Raw genomic sequence first — 25,120 nt, 5'->3', positions numbered from 1 at the left:
ATTTTGTCGCACGAATCTCAGTACCTACGAAAATTATTGCATTTTTTTCATTCAGTTTCACCTGTCATCTAAAAACGATTTTGTAAGGAATAAAACAACACAAGTGAACTTCATAAATGACTTTATTTGTAATGTGAACAAAGGCACTACCTTAGCTAAGAAGGCACCCTTCAGCGATTGTAATGCGACAACACTGTAATAATTAATCCTTTTAGCGTCTATAAATTTAACAAAGTTACCAAAGCGAACACTATTTACATAATAATTTATGCAATCCATGTCAGAATTTTTATAACAACAGCAAACAGCGCTAATATCCATTTTGAAATATATTTACTAGTGAAAAAATATTGTAATGTATATTATATTATTATTATTTTTTATATATCTTTATCATCGTTCAGAATTCGTTGTCTGTGAGTACGAACTGGGCCGCGCTGCCGTAGTTCAGGATTCGATTCTTGATTCCCTTCAGCTTCGCTATATAATGCTTGTGAATCTTAGTGTTGGTCCGTTTGTAACGGAGGGCCGTTATCATTTTATCAACAGTGTAATGCAGCCAAAGTATGTTTGTGTACGGCTCGAAATTCTTCCAATCATTTCTGTGAAAGAAAATACTTTATTTAGTACAAAATAATAACAAAAAAAAAACAATTACTGAAATATGTAGGCAATCATATTTCTTTAAATGCGTTTCATTATGTGCATTCTTTGAATGAATGATGACTTTTCAACCTCATTCATTATTACATCCTTTGACTTTAATCTTCTGACCCTTTTTGACTATTGTTACTTACTTCTTCTATAAAGTTTCAACTACCTGAAACTAAATTGGCGCAGTCGGTAGTACCAATATTTCTTTGAAAATTTACAACACAGTGCCGTGTGGTTTCCGGCACTGATAAAAAAAAAGAATATCACAACTTCATATCTTTCCCATGGATGTCGTAAAAGGCGTCTAAGGGATAGCCTTTCTTCTTTTAGGCGATGGGTTAGCAACCTACCACTATTCGAATCTCAATCACATCACGAAGCCATACACCTGAGCGTGGCTTTTCAATCTTTACGAGACTGCAGTCTCTGTCTACCGTACGCAAGGGATATAGACGTGACCATTTACATATATACAACACTAACACAGCACTAACCCCAACTTATCTCTCATGCGACGATACACCTCGAACTGGTAATCGCCGAGGGCATCAAACAGTCCGTCGTCCGTGGACAGGTCGTTGTAGAGGGCGGCGCGGTCAGAGCCTGCCAGCGGGAGCGACAGCCGCGACAGCGAGTAGTCGATGACGGTGGCCGCCACGCCGCAGCGCGCCACGCGGTGAGCGCGCCCGCGCAACACGAACGTTGCGAACTGAGTGACAGAAAAAATAAATAAAATTAATACATACATACATACTATGGTCACGTCCATATCCCTTGCGGGGTAGACAGAGCCAACAGTCCTGAAAAGACGGAATGGCCACGCTCAGCTATTTGGCTTAATGATAGAATTGAGATTCAAATAGTGACAGGTTGCTAGCCCATCGCCTAAAAAAGAATCCCAAGTATGTAAGCCTATCCCTTGGTCATCTTTTACGACATCCATGGGAAAGAGATGGAGTGGTCCTATTCTTTTTTGTATTGGTGCCGGAAACCACACGGCATAAAATTAATAATCTATAGTAATATTATAATCTATACTAATATTATAAAGCTGAAGAGTTTGTTTGTTTGAACGCGCTAATCTCAGGAACTACTGTGTTCGAATTGAAAAATTCTTTTTGCGTTGAATAGACCATTTATCGAGGAAGGCTTTAGGCTATATAACATCACGCTGCAACTGCAAGGAGCAAAGAAATAATGGAATATGTGAAAAAAAAAACGGGGAAAATTATTCATCCTTGAGGGGTTTCAATGATGCCAAAAACAACTATTTCACGCGGACGAAGTCGCGGGCACAGCTAGTGAACAATTATAAAATATTACCTTTTGTTCCGTAGGCGATATCAACACGTTGCCCCAGTGCAAATCTCGATGCTCGAACTGAAAGCTCTCTTCGCCGACGGCTAACGCGAAAGCCACCTGAAAATTATAATGTATACATTAATCTACTACATATATCAGTTTAATGTAGGTACATTAGTTTAACTGCTAACCGAGGCCGCCTAAAACCGTAACAAGTGGAGTGAGAAATGACGGAAGATTGACCCATGAACATTGAGAAACATTTCTATGGAGGATGCAAAACGCGGAGATGAGAGAGAGTGAGTTTAATTGCTATCCGGAGCGCCGGTGGTCGAACGGTTAAGGCAGCTGTACTCAACCTGCGGCCCGCCAGGCCTTTTTAATTGGCCCACTTTGAAGTTCCTATGTTTCGTTCTATTTTAAGAAGATTTAAAAGCCTACAGCAAGAACTGGAAAGTGAGCAAAACGCCGTAGTTTTACATCGAGGTATGTAAAATCAACAAAGTACGAGTAAATAAATAAATAAACACGGTTAGTTCTGATTTATTTCTTATTTATCACCTAATAATTCCTCGCTTGCGGCCCGGGATCCCAAGACGGAAACGGTTTTTGGCCCAAATATAAAAAAAAAAGGTTGAGTATGGCTGGGTTAAGGTATAGCTAAAATGCTTAAGTAATTCGCGTAGAGGCCAAGGTGCAAATCCTATCTCGGCCATGTATACCAATGACTCTTTTCTGAATTATGTACATTAGTTTGAGTGCTAACCGATACTCTGCGGCAAGTGAAAAAAACCTTAAGAAAACCTGTTCATCCAGGCAAATTGATATGGATGACCAGAATCCAATACAGGTTTCGTTTTCCCCTGCAAAGGTTGCGGAGATCAGATGAGAGTGCGCTTCTTGTAAGAACCTGACTTACGCAATCCAGGAACCTGGTCACTGGCGGACCCCGGGCTCGCAGGGGGGTGAGGATGTAACCAGGAGGATCAAAGGCCAGGAGGATGATTAAGACCACGCCGTTTGTATCACTGGCAGTAGGTATATAAATACATACATACATACATAGGGTCACGTCTATATCCCTTGCGGGGTAGACAGAGCCAACAGTCTTGAAAAGACTGATAGGCCACGTTCAGCTGTTTGGCTTAATGATAGAATTGAGATTCAAGTAGTGCCAGGTTGCTAGCCCATCGCCTAAAAAAGAATCCCAAGTTTGTAAGCCTTAGTCGCCTTTTACGACATCCATGGGAAAGAGGTGGAGTGGTCCTATTCTTTTTTGTATTGGTGCCGGGAACCACACGGCAGTATATAAATGATGGAGAGTTACATGCTTAAACGTTTTCAGAATTTCGATACACTATTTTTATCTATACTAACTAATATTGTAAAGCTGAAGAGTTTGTTTGTTTGAACGCGCTAATCTCAGGAACTACTGACGGACGAAGTCGCGGGCACAGCTAGTTGTTTACATCTTAGAATCGCATCTGCCACACGTCCGCCAAGACGAGAGACTTTATACGCAAAACAAGTTCCCACGGGAACAAAGTCTCGGGGGACAAATATTGATTGAATTTAGCTTAATCTTTAAACATTCTGGTGTCACTGCGCACTAAATTATTCAATGATAGTCGCGCCATTATCGATTTGTAGCTAGAAAAATAGTCCAGATATAGCCGGGGGTCGTTGACATCACACGGCAATGTCAACATGTGGAAATTGTACAATTCCGCAATGAACTCGTTAAGATTTTTATGATTATATATAACAAACACACATTTGCTTTGGTTCAGATCTAGCTTCGCGGACAAAAACACAAATTAACTAGCTATACATTCGCAGCAATATATTATTTGAATAATACGGTCAAATTAAAATACTCCTCCTTTTTTTAAATCGGTTTAAAATGAGTATAAATATTTGCCCGCGCATGGTAATCGAACCTGTAATCACAGTGAGTTAGTCACCGATACGCTATAAAGATTGATAAACATCTTCTTATGCATATTATAACAGCAAATAAAAGAGTTTCTGTGATTTCTCCAAAAAAAAAGGAGACGACGTTGTATCGAGCCCGAGTAACAATTATTCATGGTGCAAACATAAATGTAATACAAAAAAACATACGGACATTTTATACAATACTATTAAAGACGTTTAAATCGACAAGGATCATAATGAACGCAATTATGGTCGCTACAGGGACTTAGTGTACAAAATAAAATAATCTTTTAACAGGCAGTTACGATTTCGTTAACTAATTAGTATAATAAGATAATGAAAAAATAAATAAGAGTAAACAAATAAAAAAACACACAAGGAACAAACTCAACACATCAATTAATGTAAATTAAAGCGGAAGAAGCGGTCCCAAATTCTAGCGGACCATTAGTTCTCTTTATTGGCGACGTTCACAAAGATCTTTGTCGGTATAGACCGAGCAAGCCAAATAGTTCGTGTACCTATAGAATAGAGGTGCCACGAACTATTTGGCTTGCAATAAACACACACATCATGCACACAAAAATAGAAAAAAAAAAAAAAACAACAAAAAGGTCGATAACATCGAAAGCGGTCGTGATTTCCGCGAAGGATAAGTGAAAATCTAGTCAAGATGTGTAGAACTTGCACTAGAGATTCGCTTACCGTCCGAAGAAACTGATCATGCTGTGCCACTGAAAAAAAAAACAATGCGATCCGATTCAGATATCTTTAATGTAATTTATGATGTTTTATGTTAAAGAATGAAAAGATTTTATAATTCAAAACTTGAACAAATGAAGTGTAATTTAATGTAATTTCGATAATCAACGTCGTATGATTTCATCTGAATTAGACCAAAAATATTTTGCACTAATTAATACAAGTGAACTTGCTTTAGTTTCGTTCAATGCGAAACCTTTAAAAAAATTATATACAAGCTGTGTTAAAGTAAAAAAGAATACAATATTAAATAATAAACAAATAAAAAAAAACACAAAAGCAAAAATTAACAAGACTTATAAATATTACTGTTGGGCATTTTTGCTAAGATCTTAATACACTTTTCTCTCTTTGTATTCTTCTTACACGTTTCTCTCTCTCTCATCATAACGTATTTCCCGTCTCATAGCTAGGGGTCCTCAAAATAGCATGTAAATGTACTTTACATGCTTTTTGAGAAATAAATTTTCTTGATATATCCGATGCACTGTTATGTCTTCATAATCGAGACCAAAATTATGACCAGCAATGAAACGAATGAACATATAAAAAAATTTCACAAAAATTAAAAAGAAATTGAAAGACACAAACACATAACTAGTAACACTACAGTGGATGCCTACCGGATTTCCATATGGTCAATGGAACAGCGATGCAATAGCAAGTGTCAGAAGAAATTCATTACATAAAACATTTCTGTATGAGTTTTCGAGAGAAAGCATTCAATAGACTACCGCAAAAAGATGAATCTCAATTTTTTTTTATCGAATTACCGACATGATATCGACAGTTTCACTGGAATTCTTTTAGATATTTTGTATCCAATTCCCATGGTATTGATATTAATACTACTAGCTGTGCCCGCGACTTCGTCAGCGTGGAATACTTATTTTGGGCATCATTGAGGCCCTCGAGGATGAATAATTTCCCCTTTTTTTAACAGTTTCCATTATTTCTTCGCTCCTTAAAGTTGCAGCGTGATGTTATACAGCCTAAAGCCTTCCTCGATAAATGGTCTATTCAATACAAAAAGAATTTTTCAATTCGAACCAGTAGTTCCTTCAGATTAGTACGTTCAAACAAACAAACTCTTCAGCTTTATAATATTAGTATAGATTCAACTGAGACTATTGGCACCGTAATATAATCATTTCTTAATAAGAACAATTTGTTAACAGTATCAATCTACTAGTGTTAATGCAATAAGTGCAACTTCCTCTAATCTATACTAATATTTTAAAGCTGAAGAGTTTCGTTTGTTTGAACGTGCTAATCTCAAGAACTTCTGGTTCGAATTGAAAAATTATGTTTGTGTTGAATAGACCATTTATCGAGGAAGGCTTAAGGCTATATTGCATCACGCTGCAACTAGAAGCAAAGAAATATTGGAAAATGTGAAAAAAATACGGGGGAAATTATTCAACTTTGAGGGCTTCAATGATGCCCAAAATAACTATTCCACGCGAACGAAATCGCGGGCACAGCTAGTTATTTACAGAATTTAACATAACCACCTTTGTAAACGATTATACGAATGTGACATTCTGATGAGCTTATTTACGTATGTGTCCTATAGCTGTCATGTCATGAACTCTATCACGCCTCATGTTTACAAACAAACCTACCATACTACCATTATTTTTCTTACGCACAACACAAGCCGCGTGTACATCATTTGTTGAATGCAACCAATCACTAATTCGCAATCGGTTATCGTCAATTACGGCCAATTACGTAACGTTCGCATCGCGTGATACCGAACCTGTTTTGATTTTAATCATTACCAGAAAATGTCTAGTTATGATGTTGGTAAATTGTTATCTAGTCTATAGGAATAATATAACTGTGGTTTTGAGATGCTCAAATTGATTAGCAGTTCTTGTAAACATAGATCTTTTGGAGTTCAAATTCATTCAATTTTCGATTCAAATACCGTTGATGTAATATATTCATCCTGTGCTTCTTTTAAAACGGATTTATTAAAAGTTAATTAAACAAATGCAAGGCAGCAGTGGCAGAGGGTGCAATTGGGAGAACAAAAAGTTAGTCAAAAGTGTCCCTTCGATAGAAAGAATTGATTTTTAATTTGCGCATTTTTTAAAAACGAGACTGGGGTAATCCTTCGACTTCAAATGATAAGTAAAAACCGGATATCACTATCAGTTAAACGAAAATCACACTTCATTCACCGGATTAAGATGACTCATTGAAACAATAAAAATCAAACCTTTCGAAACGATAAAACAGCGATATATCAATGATTATGGCATTGCTTTATGTCCAATGGTTATAGTACGCGTCATACTTAATTGTAAGGTCGAGAAAAGATAACCGATATTGTCCTAATACAAATAGTCAACTAATGGATATGAATTACTTAATTTGAGAGCAAATGTAATGAAATTTATTTTTAATAATAAACTTAAATAAGTAATATTTTGAGTCAGCGCGACTTTTAAGTGTGACCGGCGATACAGGCATTCGATATTATTGCGATTAAAACTGGTACACCACAAGGCAGTCACTTGGGTCCTTCGTACCTAATTTTATTGGCACACTACAAGGTAGTAACTTGGGGACTTCGTGTATTGTTATGCCTATAAATTTGTATAATCCAACTAACCTGCAAGAACAATGCATGCGCTTGCTCAGCACTGTTGAACTGGTAACTCTCAAGATCTTGGCCGGCGTTCGCGAGCTCCAAAACAATGTACTGCTGATCGACGGGCAAGATGGCCGGGTTATCGTTCTCGGAGCCTTTGCATTCGTCGTATAACTCCCACAGGTCGAGCAAGCGTGACGGGTAACAGCCGTATACGCACCTTACAGCGAGTACCTGGTGGTTTAAAGAATTAAATGATTATTAGTCAATGGCAATAATTGACTTGGGGCAGAGCGGAAAAGGAAATTCCATAATTATTTCATTAAATGACGTAAAAAGTGGACTCAGCGAGAATATGGTGTCAAAGACGTGTGTATCGCAATCTTGGACAACATTCTTTTAACTAAATATTCTAGGTTTAAAAAAAGGTTGGACAATTTAACAGAACTTGAGAAATACAGAACTACATAATTTACCAATAATCAAATCAAATATTTTATTTTCTCTCAAATCTTAAGTAGTAAGTACATTACATAGTTAAAATTATGAGAGACTGACTAAGCAGATGCTTTTATCACAGAAAACTCCCCCACTTGTAGTTATAAGACATGATGTATATAAAATACTTAGTAACACATCAATGACATGCAATTTCTAAGTTATTATAAACGTATATGTCACAAACAAACTATGATACTCATATTTACAGACTGTGACCTAAAACGCAGCGACAGTAGCGGGACAAACGGTACAATTTCATAGCAGTCTTCAAGTGAAAGTGCGTGTCGTTACGCTTTCGGGCCATAACTATTACCGAAGCCATGTTTTGCATATTACACAGATTGGATGCTTTGTAATGCGACGTTGGATATTTTCTTTATAATATTTATTTTCTCGCAAGAAATGATTTGTCATGCAAACTATTACGTGGAATTTTCAAGCTTTCTAAATAAATATAGAAGAAAATGTCTGCTATGTGAGTTTTTCAGGCTTTTTATCGTGATTTCGCCTGCTCATATCTTGTTATTGCTAGTTTGTCCGAATACGATGACAAAAAAGTAGGGTTTTGTAGTAATGAAAGGGTGAATATTAGTTTAAAATTCTTTTAGCTCCATACCTAAATACATCACATCTATATCCCTGGCGGGGTAGACAGAGCCAACACTCTCAAAAAGACTGAAAGGCCGCGTTCATTTGTATGGCTTTATGATTCATCGCCTATCGCCTACAAGAGGCATCCCAAGTCTATAAGCCTATCCCTAAGTCACCCTTTACGATAGCACCCATACCCATGGCAAAGATATGAACTGGTTCTATTTCCAAGCGCCGGAAACCACACGGCACAAAACATACCAACAAGGTTTATATTTCACTTCTCACGTAACAATAAATTCGAAATCAATTCCAGCAACAAACCCTCAATGGGCATTGCGCAATGAATCATACTCATACGATACATGATCGAGACATTCCACACACTTCCTTGAACGACAATCTTATCGATTTATATCAAAATTGGCACGTGTGGGTTCGTGGGCACGTCCGATGATATGATGATAAAGAAGTAAAAGATTTACATCTTTAACAGTGAGCTAGCGTCTTGTCTTACATACATACATATGATCACGTCTTTATCCATTACGGGGTAGACAGAGCCAACAGTCTTGAAAAGACTGATAGGCCACGTTCAGCTGTTTGGCTTAATGATAGGCTAGAATTGAGATTCAAATAGTGACGGGTTGCTAGCCCATCGCCTAAAAGAAGAATCCCAAGTTTATAAGCCTATCCCTTAAGTTGCCTTTTACGACATCCATGGGAACGAGATGGAGTGGTCCTATTTTTTTTTTTGTATTGGTGCCGGTTACCACACGGCACTGTCTTGTCTTACCTTTATAATATTATGCCTATCACTAATGCCTTGTGAAGTTTTAGTATCGTTGAGTTAGAATCATGTAAAACAAGTCTTTACTTACTTACTTCGAGGCTAACTCAATCTGTGTAATTTGTCCCGTATATATTTATTTATTTGTGTGTTTGGTACTAAATTTTTATTTTTTACTAACATTTATATTCATCGAGAAAAAATATACATGTAAACATATAATCACGTCTATATCCCTTGCGGGGTAGAAAGGTCTCGAAAAGACCAATAAGCCACGTTCAGTTGTTTGGCTTAAAGATATATTTGAGATTCATCATTAAGCCAAAAAGCTGAACGTGGCCATTCAGTCTTTTCAAGACTGGTGGCTCTGTCTACCCCGCTAGGGATATAGACGTGACCATATGTATGTATGTATATATTAAGTAGATCTGATGCTCTGACCGATGAAGGAATCGGGAGGAAATCGTCACATGCTGACCAACGAAGGTATAACTGTATGTGATTCAAACTAATGTTACTGCAATTACCCGACTTTCACACTCCTAAACCCACGAGACTCTGATGAGTTCTAAGATAAAGAAATGACTGGAATGTAATGTTATAATTGTTATTGTGAAGACAACAACGTGAATAGTAAAGAAGCCCTCAAGGATGAATAATTTTCCCCGTTTTTTCACATTTACCATTATTTCTTCGCTCTTTTGATTCGAGTTGAAGCGTGATGTTATATAGCCTAGAGCCTTCCTCGATAAATTGTTAAATTGTCTATTCAACACAAAAATATTTTTCAATTTGAACCAGAAGTTCCTGAGATTAGCGCGTTCAAACAAACAAACTCTTCAGCTTTATAATATAAGTACAGATTGTGAAGAGAAAGTCAACATTATAAAAAATCAGATGAGTATACGCCATATTGAACGTTCATGTAACGATTTGCAAACTAATTATTGGTTGCGCAACAGTTCATTGTGAAAACGAAAAAAAAAATATTCAGCACAATGGTGTTACAACATTGCAGCCAATTTACGAGCAATCAATTTGGAAAGGAAACACTAAGATCGAAATACAATGAGCCGATTCCTCGATTTTCAAATGGAAATGTTGGAAACATTACATACTTTTGTATCATCAATTTCTTAACACGGGTCGGGTAAGGCGATCGTGAAAGCCAAAACTTAAGCTTTTCTTTTATAGATGGTGCTAAATACGTCGATTTTAGTAGGTTTGCGTTTAATTCGTCGCTTTTTGTAAATGTCGCTAAATTCACGCGGGCGAATCTGCGGGTAAAAGCTAGTATCGGATCAATGCCATATTTGTTCGTTTAAAATACTGCAAGTTAGTTTGAATTCCTTTTGACTGTAAATAAGGCCAGGGCAAAGGTTGGACAAATGCTTGATCAGCCGATGTGCGACAAAACAGTAAAGTCGTATGCACACTAGAACCAATTGACAGTTTTATTTTACACAAATTACTATAGTTTTCATATATAATAGAACCCGTGGTCAAGACTCAAGACATAATGCACATATAAAGCGTGTTAACACAAGTCGAGAGATATCTCTAGTAAAATTACAAAAATTAAATTATAGATCGATAAATTCACATCAAAAAGAAATCCCAATGTCAATGATAAAATCAAAATATTAGATTTTCCCGTTACTAGCGTATAGAATTCTGACGATATTCTGACTAATAAGAAAAAACGGGTATGACCAAAATTAATTGAAATATTTTAGAATCAAAACGATTCCTATTTTATTTTGATAAATTCTATATAATATCTTGACATCTTGTCTCGATGTGCACATTACCTTACTCCTAGCCTTAATTGATCGAGCGAGGCGAGGTCTTGGTGTCAAGTTGGCTGATCTTGTTCGTGTATTGTCAAACGATAGCTCACTGATTAGACTTGTTCCCGACAGCGGAAAAGAGGGTGCTGTCTTTAACATTTTAATGTATAGTGCCCCGAGATAAAGTGATGCTATGCACTGAAGATATGTGATATTCGATTTAAGACGATGACACATCATTAGTTTGACGTATAATATGCACATATAGAACTTCTTCAGTTCCTTATAAAAGTAATCTCGGAATATTCGGTCGCTTCGTCGTCAAAGAGGGAGTAATCGTTTCGTTTGCAATTAGGTCACCCTATGGAAATATAAATATACTATGCTAAATAACGTACGTACATGACGTCTACAAAAAAAATAATATTAGGGCGCATTCAGCTTATAATTGGGAACTGTCAATTACAGATAATAAAGCGGTTTCCTTGCAGCTGTGTCAAGATAGCGCTTGTCTCGATAACCGCCCCAGTTTTGCTTATCACTATGTAGTACATGTGGCACAAAGGCGGCCTATCTTACTTAATCAATACAATGATTCATATAAATACTTATAATAAAATATTAACTGACCCATATCTGTACTTGAAAGATATTGTCAAAAAGTCGTTAAGAACAACGGAAGCCAAATTATGATTTTTTGAATATCTGTCTGTCTGTCCGTCTGTCTTTGTTTGTACTCTCAAAACGCGAAAACTATTGCTCCGATTTGAATGCGGTTTTTTCAGATGTATTACGCTTGGTCCAACTTACTGGTATACAAAAATACCTATACCCCACCTGTCAAAGAGGCATCACAAGGGGTCAGCTTTTTTAATGAACTTTTACGGCGAACAAAATCGCGGGCGATAGCTAGTTCATAATAAAAATATAACGCTTTATGAAAACAGTATTTGAAGTGTAAGACTGCTTAATCGGATCATACTAATACTACTATGACACTATACTATACTATACTGATAATTTGTAATCGAAACAGCCATTTAAGTACTTCATCATGACCCAAGTTATAACCGACCGGGTTGGAATTTCGACAGTTACATTCGGGTCAGGTTCAAGTTAGATGGGCCATTTGGAAAAACTGATTATTTATTCAGAACGTACACCTCGTTCTCTCGTATCGTTCCTATCATAACAAAAGTCGAATACTCCTTTCTACAGGGTCAGGTTCTAGAAAAAATTTAGAATAATTTATAGATATTGTTATTAGAATTATTCAATTTATTTTTTTATTAATAAAGGAAATGACCAGACCAGAAGCATTTAACCTAAAGTTAATAAACTATATTTTACTTCATTAAAAATACGAATGGCAATGATGGAATTGAAATTTAATTAGTGACAATTTGCCTTCACATCGCCTATCGTCATAAAAGGATCTTGCTATATTTTTTTTTTCAGTGTAAACAGGTCGATTCTATTTCCTATTGTATATTTCCAAAAATATTTCGCCGTTCCATATTATTTTATAATTGCGATGCCCAACAGGGTTCATATTGTACCTATTTATAAGCAGAATTGTAATTTAACTGATGTACTTTATGATATGCAATAAAAAATTTGAAATTAAAAAAAAAAGGAACACCTGTGTTCAAATTTGACGTAGGTTATTCTCTGTATAAAGGTCACATAATGTCTAGTCAGACATTCTTTGTAAAGGATCAGGTAGAATTCAACCTTAACAATGTTATAATAGTAGAAACAGTTCCACAGAGCAGGTTTACTTTTTATGGTTATTAGATATACGGTGCGACAACAACTCTAAATGTGAAGCAATAAGGTTCATAATACTAATGTAAGGTTGTTTATTATGTCTATCTACCCTCTGCTATATTTGTGAATATCGGGTTCCATTTTATAAGAAAGTCAGTGACTGTTTCTATACATTAAAGAATTTATAAAAATCATAAATTTTTTTGGAAGATTTTTTTTAAGCCACAACAGTACCGCATGTGGTTCCCAGCACCAATAGAAAAAATAATAGGACCACTTATCTTCTATCCTATATATGTCTTAAAATGCGACTAAGGGATACACTTCTTAAATTGGGTTTCTTTTTTTATTCGATGGGCTGTTCGCCTTTTACGACATCCATGAGAACGAGATAGAGTGGTCCTTTTCTTCTTTTTTATTGGTACCCAAAACCACACGGCGTATAAATATCTACATACCTCATTAAAAACATCAGTTGCATTCTCCACAGCATGTAAATCCAATGCATCTACGTCCTTTCCCTCATCAAAATGGCGTTCTATATCTGCTATGGGAGCGCGTAGGGCGCTCAATTCCCTGTGGGCAAAACATTCAAATTCAAAATTTTCATTTATTATTATAGGATACTATCATATCGCTTAATAATTGTCAAATCGTTTGGTTTCACATTGGTTGACGTCAAATAAATTACTTAAAACTAAGTTTACTGCCGCTTCCAAGACGTCAGTGCAGAAAAAGCGGTAACAAACTGCACATTAAATATTAAAAAGATATTATTATACATAGAGGTTGGATTATGAGTAGTAAAAAGTAATAAAAAAGCAAATTGTCAAAATAAACCGTGTGGTTACCGGAACTTCAGAATAGGACCACTCCATATCTTTCCCATGGGTGTCGTACAAGGTGACTAAGGGTCAGGCTAATTAACTTGGAGTTCTCTCTCTTGGATTTCAATTCCATCACTTAACCATCCAACTGAACGTGGTCACTCAATCTTTTCAAGGCTGTCGACTCTGTCTACCCCGCAAGAGATATAGACGTGACTATATGTATGTATGTATCAAAATAAAATAAACAAAGCGGGTGTATTTAAGTGGAAACGTTGGCCTAGACTAGATGAGCAGACCTTGACCTAATCGGGTACGTTCTAGATAAAGGTCAGGTCAAGAGTACCCGAAACCGACGAGCATGTATGAAGAGAGTTATACATGTGGATGAAGCAAAAGAAGTGAAAAAATGCAGCCACTGCCTAACCCGCCGGGAAATTAACGAGATTTTTTGTATATTCAGTTTTTCACTACAAACCAATATTGCTTACGATTGACATAACAAGAAAAAGGCCAAACGGCCGTTACTTAATCTTGAATTGACTTAATCTGACCCTGTTTCCATTCTTTCCAAATTACCCAACGGTAAAACAATAAAAACCAGATTTCCGACAATCTAGACGTTCCTCTCAATGGGGACGTTAAATTACAAACGTAGACACTTGTGATAAGGTCGATAAACATTTATCATTTAGAATAGAATAGATATATTATCAAAATTGGATACAAGGTATAACCTTATTGACGTCACATCACTTAAATCTAATTATATCGGCGTAGAAGAAGCGGCGGAACAAACTACACTGCAGCATTTTCATCGGACGTCTGTATCTCTCAATACAATACTCGAAACTTTTATTCATCCCTTTACTACATCAAGAGGTCAGGGCAAGAGTACCCGAACGCGCCGAGCTTGCATGAAGAGAGTTATGAATGTTGATGAAGGGAAATAAGTATGCAGAGACTGTGGCAAGTGGAAATATGTAGTCTCTGCCTGCGCCTTCGGGAAAAAGGCGTGATTTTATGTATGTATTTAAGTTTACATGGTGACTGTAGGCAACCTTCTTCATTAATAATCAATTATTTATTGTATATAAATATTAACAGGCCAAAAGCCAGCTGGCATACATATACATATGTTGTATGTATTGCCATGACTTGTTTAGTGACAAAATATATCAGATTTCTATTGTTAAATATGCTTTTAATTTGATTATTTCTCAGTTCTTCACTTCTCATTTCATATGATCATTTGATCGCGCCTCATTTCCAAAGAGATAAGCGGACACTTCATCTTTCCACTTGCCCAAGATCTTAGCTTCATCATAAGATCGACCAACAAAAGATATCTTTATCCCATTAACATTGTTATATAGTATAGTCTATTTTAAAAGCTATTTTTGTTCTAGTCAGATATTATTTATCAACATAACGTATGGTTTATCAGATCAAAGCTGGCATTATTCCAGTTAAATTTCATTTCGCGATATTATTTAGTCAAAATTATTAGTAGGAAGCAAAATTCAATGCCAAATGTTTATTTAGAAACGAAATTTAGTAAAAGCTCTTTGTTTTCCTATAATATCATTATCTTTTCTGGCATTAGTTCCATTGCGACTTCTCATTTCTAGTGAGGAGTCCGAATTGCGCCGATCGACGGTCGTGAATTGTGTGAGACAGGTTTTTACAAGAAACGACCTTACCTCCGAAGACTAAGGGAAATCCAACCCATACAGGGTGACTTTTATTTATATATAATTTATTTTTCAGACATTTATTTACATGTTTAGTTTTCATTTCTTTTTGTAGTATTGGTCTTTTATAAAGCGTGTGACGTAGTTTTTGAGGGTTTTTTAAATGTGAAAATGATGACGTTTAATTAAAATAAAAATAGGCTCAAACGGCTCAGAAGCATGGGTATAGTCTATGTTTAAAAGGATGCAGTTGTTTTAAATGTCACCCTGTATAGGCTCATGGTTACACTTAAAATTATCTGTAAGTATGTGAAGGACTCCTCACCGGAAGTCATATTGCGCTCGCCATCTTAAAAAGGCTTTGGTGAAACTGCCGCAGTGTAGTTTGTTCCGCCGGTTCTTTTACACTTGTTACGTGTTTTTTTTGACGTGACGTCATTGTTTTCCATTTTGAAATTAAAACTATGTATAATTTAATAAACACTCACATAGGCGCGCCTATTATCACGATCATGGATTGGGAAAGCCAGGGTTTAAGAGGAAACGGCCCTTGTTGAACCCAACCATCCATATCTAGATCATTCTTACACATGCAGTAGCATGAATGGATGTGATACCTCACTCACTATGATCCACCGTAAGAAGCATTCCTCTAAAGGTGCGTAAAATACATACATATGGTCACGTCTAAATCCCTTGCGGGGTGAACAGAACCAACAGTCTTGCGACTGAATGGCCTAATTCAGCTATTTGGCTTAATAAAAGAATTTAGATTCAAATTGTGACAGGTTGCTAGCGCATCGCCTAAAAAAGAATCCAAAGCTTGTAAGCCTATCCCTTAGTCGCCTTTTACGACATCCATGATAAAGAGATGGAGTGATCCTTCTTCTTTTTTGTATTGGAATGCCTGAAACAGCACGGCGTAAAATCATTAACAAATAAACACTCACATAGCAATCACAATCTCAGAGATAATCTCGTGGTAGTCCTTCTGGTACTCCCCATTCACCTTCGTTGCGCCAGCTATGGGTACTATCTTCATAACACGAGCCCTGCCATCCCTCGCGCGCCAGAGAAACACTTCGCCGTAGACGCCCTCGCCGATCTTGTGGCAGTTCTTCAGAACCCTACCGAGAGATGGAAACTTATCACTACATAGTATAAAACAAAGTCGCTATTTTAGTCTGTTTGTCTGTATGCTTAAATCTTTAAAATTACGCAACGGATTTTGATGCGGTTTTTTGTAACAGGTAGAGTGATTCAAGAGGAAGGTTTTTATGTATAATAACATTTATAATTTTGCACCCGTGCGAAGCCGGGGCGGGTCGCTAGTTTATTATAATATCATTTTATTATGAAAAAGTCCTGTGAAAAGATGCATCTCTTTCTAAATACTTACTATTTCTCTATCTATTGACGTGACATTCGTGTTCTCACGATAAAGATGTGGTTGATGATAAAGTTCATCCTTTCATTAAATTTCATTAATGCAGATTTAATTAAATAACAGTATGAACAAAGGTGTTAGATTACATTCATTCTATACAATCACGTCTATATCCCTTGACGGTGTAGATAGCGCCAGCAGTCTTGAAAGACTGACACGCGACGTACAGCTGTTAGGCTAGAATTGAGATTCAAATAGTGACAGGTTGCTAGCCCATCGACATTTAGAAGAAACCCGAGTCTATAAGTCTATCCTTTAGTCGCATTTTAAGACATCCATGATTAAGAGATGATGTGGTCCTATTCTTTTTTATATTGGTGCCGGGAACCACACGGCACTTTGTCGATGTCGATTACCCCGATAACAAATTTATGTTTTCGGTATAGTGTAAAAATTTCATGTAAATATTTCACTGTAAACTCTTTAAGTCATTACACAAATATTGATTGTTATGGATCGGCTTTTCAAATCCAGCTATACATAATGGCCGAATGAATCACGCTTCCATAGAACCAGCTGATAGCTACTAGTATTAATGAAATTGTGAATGATGTCATTGAAATTCCAAACTGTTCCAAATTTGTTCCGCCGCTTCTTCTACACATGCGCTTTGGAAGCGGTAGTAGTTATAATTAGATTTAAGTTATGTGACGTCAATAAGTGATACCTTGTATCCAATTTTGAAAATAAATCTATTCTATTCTATTCTATTCTAAAACATTTGTTTGTTTCTGTATAAATTGAGTGGTTCCCGGCACCAATACAAAAAAGAATATGACCCCTCCATCTCTTTCCCACGGATGTCGTAAAAGGCGACTAAGGGATATGCTTAAAAACTTGGGATTCCTTTTTTAGGCGATGGGCTAGCAACCTGTCACTATTTGAATCTCAATTCTATCATTAAGCCAAATAGCTGAATGTGGCCATGCAGTCTTTTCAAGACTGCTGGCTCTGTCTACCCCGCGAGGGATATAGACGTGATCATATGTATGTATGTCATTGAAATTCCAAACATTTGTTTGTTTCTGTATAAATTGACAGTTGGATATGCTTATTTATAGAATTTCAATTGTCTTTACAATTTCCTATTGTGAATTTTCGCCTTTTGGTTAATTCACAAAGAAATCTAAATTCATTCTTGTGTGTTTGTGTGTGTGTATGTGTATGTATGTATGTGTGCACTGCATTGTCTTGGGCATTGTACTTTCAAGTCATTTCATCATCAGAATGTTTTGATTGACTGATAACAATATCTTGCGGCAAACATCATCTGTTGACATGATGAAAGTAATCATTGAATGTTATCATGATAATATTTTGCTGTTTCAGTGCCACACACAGCAATGTACAGACTTACACCTGCACTGAATCTATACTACTCGTAAAATAATAAATATATATTGTATATATGTATATATACTAGCTGTACCCGTGACTTCATCCGCGTGGTATCGTTATTTTGGGGATCCTTGAAGCCCTCAAAGATGAATTATTTACCCGGTTTTTTTTCACATTTTCCATAGCCTGAGGCCTTCCTCGATAAATGGACTATTCAACACAAACATAATTTTTCAATTCGAACTAGTTGTTCCTGAGATTAGCACATTCAAACAAACAAACTCTTTAGCTTTATAATATTAGTAAAGATATAATCATGCCTTTAAGGCCAAATTAAGCTTATATAGTGTATAATGATGGAAATGATATTCAAATGGTGATGGGCCAGCCCATTGTCTAATGGCCTATTTGCTAATGGCCCTCAATGGTAATATTCCAAATATAATAATTTACAGCTAAATTGAAATGTTTTTTTTAAATCTGTTATTTTACTATGATCAGATTTCAGCTTCCTACAACCTAATAGTTTTAGTGTATACTTTCCATCAGTCACCCAATTGGTAACGGAAGATTAACATTATACAAGAACTAAAATTGCTATGACATACATAATACTACTAATGAGAGCAGATAAAATACCCAAGTGGTCACATGACAACACAAAATTATTTATATCTACAAAGGTAATAATAAAAATAACTTTCAGTTGCCAGTTGACCTTTTATAAATACTCACTATCTTGGGTCAAAGGCCATGAAAAATGATTAAATCAATTTTATAGCTATGCCATGCTATTTCCGGCACTTCAAAATAAGACCAATTTATATCTGTTCAGTGGATGGACGTAAGAGGCGACTAAGGGAAAGGCTATAAACTTGGGATTCTTATTGTAGATGATAGTCTAGCAACCTGTCACCATTTTAATCTCAATTCCATTATGTAGCCATACAGCTGAACACGGCCTTATGGTCTTTTCAAGACTATTGGCTGTGTCTTCCCTGCGAGGGATATAAACATGATAATATGTATGTATGTATCATAGAGATCTATTAAATAAAAAAAAAAAACTAAATTCTTTACAAAAACTATGTCATCTTTACTAAAAAAGAACATAAAACCCTTTTTTGAAGGTATAATAGATTGACACCAATTCTAGAAATCATCTGACAACAGGTGTTTTAAAGTATATTCGAAAGTTATCTACCTAAATTTTAATATCAATAATGGTTGTATGATTCATTTCCTTCTAATGAACCAAATGAGTCATACTTTTTGGTTTCCTTCCACCCAAAGGTTGACTGGAAGAGATTGCATTCTTTGTACCATCTCTGTCTGTTTTGTGCTGCTTTGCATGTTTTAGTCTTTTGGTGCAATAAAGAGATTTATCTATATTTTACTTTAATATTTTCCCTATATCCTTCCTTTTGCATTTGAACCTTTTCACAAAAAGGTATATTCATTCATATTATCACGTCTATACATCCCTAGCGGGGTAGACAGAGCCAGCAGTCTTGAAAGATTGATGGCCTACAAGATGAGTTCAAAGTTTATAAGCCTATACCTTAGTCCCTTTTTACGACAGTCATGGAAAAAATATGAAGTGATTCTAAAGTGCCGGAAACCACATTTAGAGAAACCTACAAACATTCGGCATCATGCCAAGGCGTTTAATAACAATGCCACCATTTGCTTGCATGACCCACTTCATTTGCTTGCCATATTTTAGCAAGGTCAAAGTGCCACGCCACTAAAGTGGATATAATAACATAGTAAATGATAACATAGTAAATTTAGATACTTACGTATCTGGATAGCATTCATCAAACAGTAAGACCTCTGTCTGATTGCAGCGTCGCAAGACGTAGTCCCTTGCTGTTGCGATTCGACCCGCGGTGTCATGAAAGTTTTCTAAAACTGTGACCTCGTGTTTCGAGTCGGCGATTGAAAGTTTAGATAACTCAACAATCGTTTCATCACAGTCCTCGCTCAGAAATCCTGGAAAGAACATCCCATTTAGATCCGAAGTTGATAAATGACACACACAAGGAAGTGACGGGTTGACGACTTTCGCTATGCGTAACTCTTGTTACGTAGACGCCACTTATTAATCACACAAGACGCCAATCGTTTTATCTCAAATATCACGAAACTAACCTGTGTATTGCAGGGAAAGATGCATGCACTTGGCTTTGGACACTTTTTGACGAACAAAGGCGCAGAACCAAGCTATTATCCCGTTAGGGATAACAAATGGCAGTCAAATTGGAGTAAAAAACACAAAGTTTTACACAAATGTAAAGTTCTCACTACTATTATTCAATGATAATAGTAATTAAATAACACTACAAGTAATATTTTAACACGTGATTGATAAATAAAAATAAAATAAAATTATGGACAAAGACCAACGAAGCGTCTTCTTCCGCGAAATCCACGAAATGCGCAGAATGGGACAGATAAAAAAGCTTGGTTGGTTATTTACGGTGTTGCCATGATTTAAGTTTAAATTCTACTTAAAACAACGACAAACGACGAAGCGTCTTCCATGAAATGCGCAAAATGCCACAATAAAAAAAAAGGTAGGCTGGTTATTCATGGTGTAGCCACGATTATAAATTAAAATTCTACGCTTAGGTACCAAATGATCTATTTGTTGCGATTACTTGTTGAAGATTTTTAAACTTATAGGCACCTAGTTTTTAAATAACTTAGTAACTAAAATTTATAAAAATGTCGTCACATACCTTTCAAGTCATCAAATACAGCTGTAGCACATAAACTTGTTCTGGAATTATTGGGTTCCTGTACAGAAATATTTATGTAAATTAAATCAAAAAGTTAAAGGCATTAACATATCAAATACCATAAAATTAAATTGATATTTGACTTACTTTCACAATCTTGATCGTAGACCTGCAAGGCTTGGAAACAAAGGTACTCCTTCGACTATTAATTGATTCATTGTGTAGTATACCTGTCAAGGAAAATAGACATTATTTTATTATCTTTTATAAGTTAATTCAATTTTTCTGGTAAAATACAAACCTGACATTACACTGAAACTTTGGATGGATGTGACAGGTGTTAGGTCACTACATATTATGAAAACGATATAATTCTAGTAAAGAGGCGACATATTAAAAATCTTTTTGAAATAGACCTTAAAAAAAATAATTTGTAAAGACAGAAAATATGCTTATAATTGCAAATTTATTTAAATCTGTGTCAATAACATTAAATAGTAACAAAATGATGATCTTTGAGGATTTTTTCCTTTTTCAGTATGATAAATGTGTGAATAAACTACTAAATTGAAAGTATTTTAAATCCTCTCCAGACTGCAAAACTGAACCTACACTCTTCTATACCATAAAAAATTGTCATAAATCCTCTCCAGACTGCAAAACTGAACCTACACTCTTCTATACCATAAAAAATTGTCATGACATTCATTATGTCTTCTCTTCTAACTTTATATATTTTGAATAAAAAAAAGCGTAGTAAGAAGACATTTACTTATTATACCTTGTCAATATTTGTGAATATACCCCTCAATGAAACTCGACAAAGTTCTATCAATAACATAATAAATAAATTGTTATCAACTCACTTCTGTCCTGCAGTTCCATAGTATTAATAACACTCTGCCTGTACTTTCTTCCTTTAGACTGCATTGGCTCTTCTTCCAGCAAAGAATTGTCAAAATGATCATTCATTGTAGTCATTCTCCTATATATACTCAAAGAGCGTTCCCATTTCTTGCCTGGTTGTAAAACTATGGATGGTTTAGGTTCTACAAATTCATATTTAGGCTCCTCAGCTTTTATGAAACTCTCCCTTTCACTTGCAACTTTACTAGTAACATTTGATGCTCTTTTTGCAACAGGTTCTATGTCTTCTGTTGGTACAAAAATTTTACTACTTTCCTTATCATTAACAACTAACGTAGCTTCATTTAAATCAGACTTGCGATTACTATTTCTATTATTGCTAAGCACAGTCTTATCACATTCTGAATTACTAACACTTTCATATGAATCGTTAAATCCTAATATCATTGAATCGTTTGTTACTTCATTTCTTCTTCTAGTTGTGACAAAACTTATGCATCTATCTTCATCAGTGTTACTATTGGAATCAGAATCATTGTCATCTGAAATATCATTAGATGTATCTAAATTGTAAAATTCTTGTACATTGTCTGAGTTACTTGAACATTCAATGGATTTTACATTTTCAGAGTTGCTATAACTTTCAATGGATTTGTTAGAGTGATCAGAAATATTATCAACACTCTCATAATCTTTACTATCTTGAGAACTTCCACTTCTTTCTGTTGCATCGTATTTTGGCATATCATTATAATACTTTTGAAATATAGAATTATTTAGTCTATTTAACTCAACTATAGGCAATTTCCGATCAAAAGAATCTTCTTGTGTTGTGTCACCACTGTCACAAGTATCATAAAGTGATTGGTTATCAGATTCTTGGCTTAAAGATTTGTCTACAGAAGTTTGACTAGCATCATTTTCTTTATACACATCTTTAGGATCTATAGTAACATTTTGTGACTGACTTGTGTCTAAATCACTGAAATCATTTGATGATTTATTAGCAGACTGTTCACTGAGGTTATTATCTTCGTTCTCTCTGCTAATGTCACTGCCAGCTTCTTCTAATGATTCAGACAGCTTTACACTATTATCTAAAACTGTATTGTCTTTTGGATTGTCGGAACACCTTCCTTCATTTATTTCATTTTCAGGATCATCATTGGAGCAAAGCATAATACTTGTCTCCAATGAATGATTGTATTGTGATAAGTTAGAATTATTTATACTATCTAATGCTAATCTAGACTCATCCCTGTTGCTCTCTTTCATTACAGATTCACCAAATCCTTGTGTATTGTGTGAATCATTTTTGTGATCACCTTCATTAAAAGCATGTTCATTATTAGAAAAGCCCATAAATGGTTCCATCTCTGTGGTCTGCAAAGAGCTTATTTCAATGCTGGATACAACTTTGTTATAAGATTTATTACAATTATGGTTTTCTATTTCTTCTTGAACCTGAGATTCATCATTTTCTTCCCCTTCAATTAATACTGCACTATTTTTTGGTTCTAAAAGAATAAGTGGTACAGCTTCACATGTCTTCTCATTAACAGAATTTATCAAATTATTTTTTCCTGTTTCTATTGAAGTGCTAGGGGCCTTATAGTTATCGGGTGTTTTAAAAACTGGTGATTTACATACTTCTTTGCAAATGCTTATTTCTTGTTTGTTAGATAAATTAAGTCTTTTCTTTTCAACAAATATAATACTATCACTACTTTTATTCTGAGATGCATCCATATCTAGAGTCTCATTAAAATTTTTATCATGAATTGGGGAAAAATTGTATATTGATTTTCCTCTATATTTTTCTTTGAAAGGTGTACTGCATAATGGGGAACTTTGAAGTATTGGTGACTGTATATTGAAGGTCAATCTGTTCTTCACAAGTTTCATTGGGTTGTTACTCTTTCCTGGTGTTTTAGGACTAACCTTTTTCAAAAGAGAAAAATTTTGAACTAAGTCTTTGATGGATTTGTCCAAATTTGTAGAAATTTTTTTTGTAGGTTTTTCTATCAATAATTCATGCTTCTTTATGTTTGATGTGTCTGGTGTTCTACTGCTGTCAAAATTCTCTTTATCAGATTCTGTAGCAGACATAGAAAATAAATTAATTGTTTTCAGTATAAAATAAATTGACACTATATGACAGAAAAAAGAGAAAAAAGGAATAATTTTTTATAAAAATTAAAAAAAAAATTAATTTTCAACTGGTAATTTTACTTACCAGTAGTATCACTGCTGGAATAATTATATTTCTTCAACTTATTCAGTCTTTTCTTATGATATGTTTTTGTTACTCTGAAATATTACAAAAAGATTAGATTCCCTTTAAGAAGTATGCACTCATGAGGAAAGAAAAAAAAGCAGAACTTACTTTTGATAACAAAACAGGTTGTCTCTGTTCACTCTTAGAGAATCATTTCGTTGGGTCGAGGGAGAATTTAGCAGCTGGTCGAAAGGATCCAGTGGTTTATTTACACGGAGGGATTTGTTAGGAGTGAGGTATACCGAATCTAAAATGGATTCTTTCTGTGGCTCCGGATCTTTTATTATACGTTTGACATATTTTCTTTTACGAACTTTGCTAGGAGGAGCCGCTAGGTAGTTAACCGAAGATACCTCTCTTTTAGTTTGCTTGATATTTTGAATGTAAAATGCATCAAATGCCGAACTCTTCTCATCGAGTAACACGTCTTTATGATCTAGAGCTCCGCTGGCGTCTTTTTTTGATCTGTATGTCCTTCGCATATTTATTGCAATATATAAACAGTAAAATTAATTAATTTATAGTACGTTTGCCACAACAACAAAATTATTAATATTTCCTAAAACAAAACAAACAACACCACAAGCCTTCGAGTAGCGTCAACATCTGTCAATCAAACTAAACTGACATTAATTTAAAAAATATACTGTCATTACTGTCAAAAAGTTTTTAAATCGAAATAGGCAAAAATATAACCGGCCACAGTTGCCACCCTTTATAACTTTTATAAGTTTTGTTTTAAGCCTTGTTTTGCATAACTTGTATACCTTACACACTCACTACACATTATAATCATTAATTTTTCTTCACTTTTACTAACAATACCTACTTGTTGTGTTTGTACATTTGTTAACCTTCTTTCAGATTTTATACCGCCCAATTTTGTAACTTCGTGTCTCTTCAAACCGGCAGAATCACCGAAAGTCCGGTGGAAGCCATAATATAGAAAAGAAAGAAAGAAAACTTTTATAAGATTGAACGCCGGTGATCGAAGTCAGAGTCCAAATAAAATAGCGTGACGTAGAGGATGATGGCATAAGGGGTTTCAGCACAGACCACTCGCACTATGACTACATAAGTTTTGTTTTGTTACCTGACACATCACAGACAGGCTTGCCGTGAGATCAAGCATAATGACTATTTGTCCGCACTGAGAACCAAACACAAAACTTTAAGAACCCTTAAGAGGGAGGTTTTTGATGACGAGTTCAATGATATCCGCCGC

General features: G+C 35.4%; 1 protein-coding gene across 1 annotated transcript; it reads right to left on the bottom strand.

Annotated features, from left to right (window-relative positions):
- Positions 1-104: 104 nt before the first annotated feature.
- LOC106137006 (uncharacterized) lies at positions 105-24,479 on the bottom strand. Its single transcript, XM_060945449.1, has 12 exons — positions 24,004-24,479; positions 23,854-23,927; positions 21,617-23,713; positions 20,898-20,980; positions 20,751-20,808; positions 19,809-20,001; positions 16,172-16,348; positions 13,159-13,276; positions 7,280-7,492; positions 1,978-2,073; positions 1,149-1,363; positions 105-602 (listed from the first exon to the last, which is right to left on the bottom strand). The coding sequence occupies exons 1-12, from the start codon at positions 24,375-24,377 to the stop codon at positions 401-403; spliced, it is 3,900 nt and encodes a 1,299-aa protein (XP_060801432.1). The 5' UTR covers positions 24,378-24,479; the 3' UTR covers positions 105-400.
- Positions 24,480-25,120: the final 641 nt, after the last annotated feature.

This window comes from Amyelois transitella, chromosome 8, assembly GCF_032362555.1.
Source record: "Amyelois transitella isolate CPQ chromosome 8, ilAmyTran1.1, whole genome shotgun sequence".
Lineage (NCBI taxonomy): Eukaryota > Metazoa > Arthropoda > Insecta > Lepidoptera > Pyralidae > Amyelois > Amyelois transitella.
This window is presented reverse-complemented; position numbering and strand designations above follow the sequence as displayed.

Excerpts from the sequence above, each read along its gene's own strand:
- LOC106137006 (XM_060945449.1), bottom strand. The coding sequence starts at position 24,377 with ATGCGAAGGACATACAGATCAAAAAAAGACGCCAGCGGAGCTCTAGAT. Across the intron at positions 20,809-20,897 it reads CTACGATCAAGATTGTGAAA|GAACCCAATAATTCCAGAAC; the intron begins GTAAGTCAAATA and ends ATTTCTGTACAG. Across the intron at positions 16,349-19,808 it reads GATGAATGCTATCCAGATAC|GGTTCTGAAGAACTGCCACA; the intron begins GTAAGTATCTAA and ends ATCTCTCGGTAG.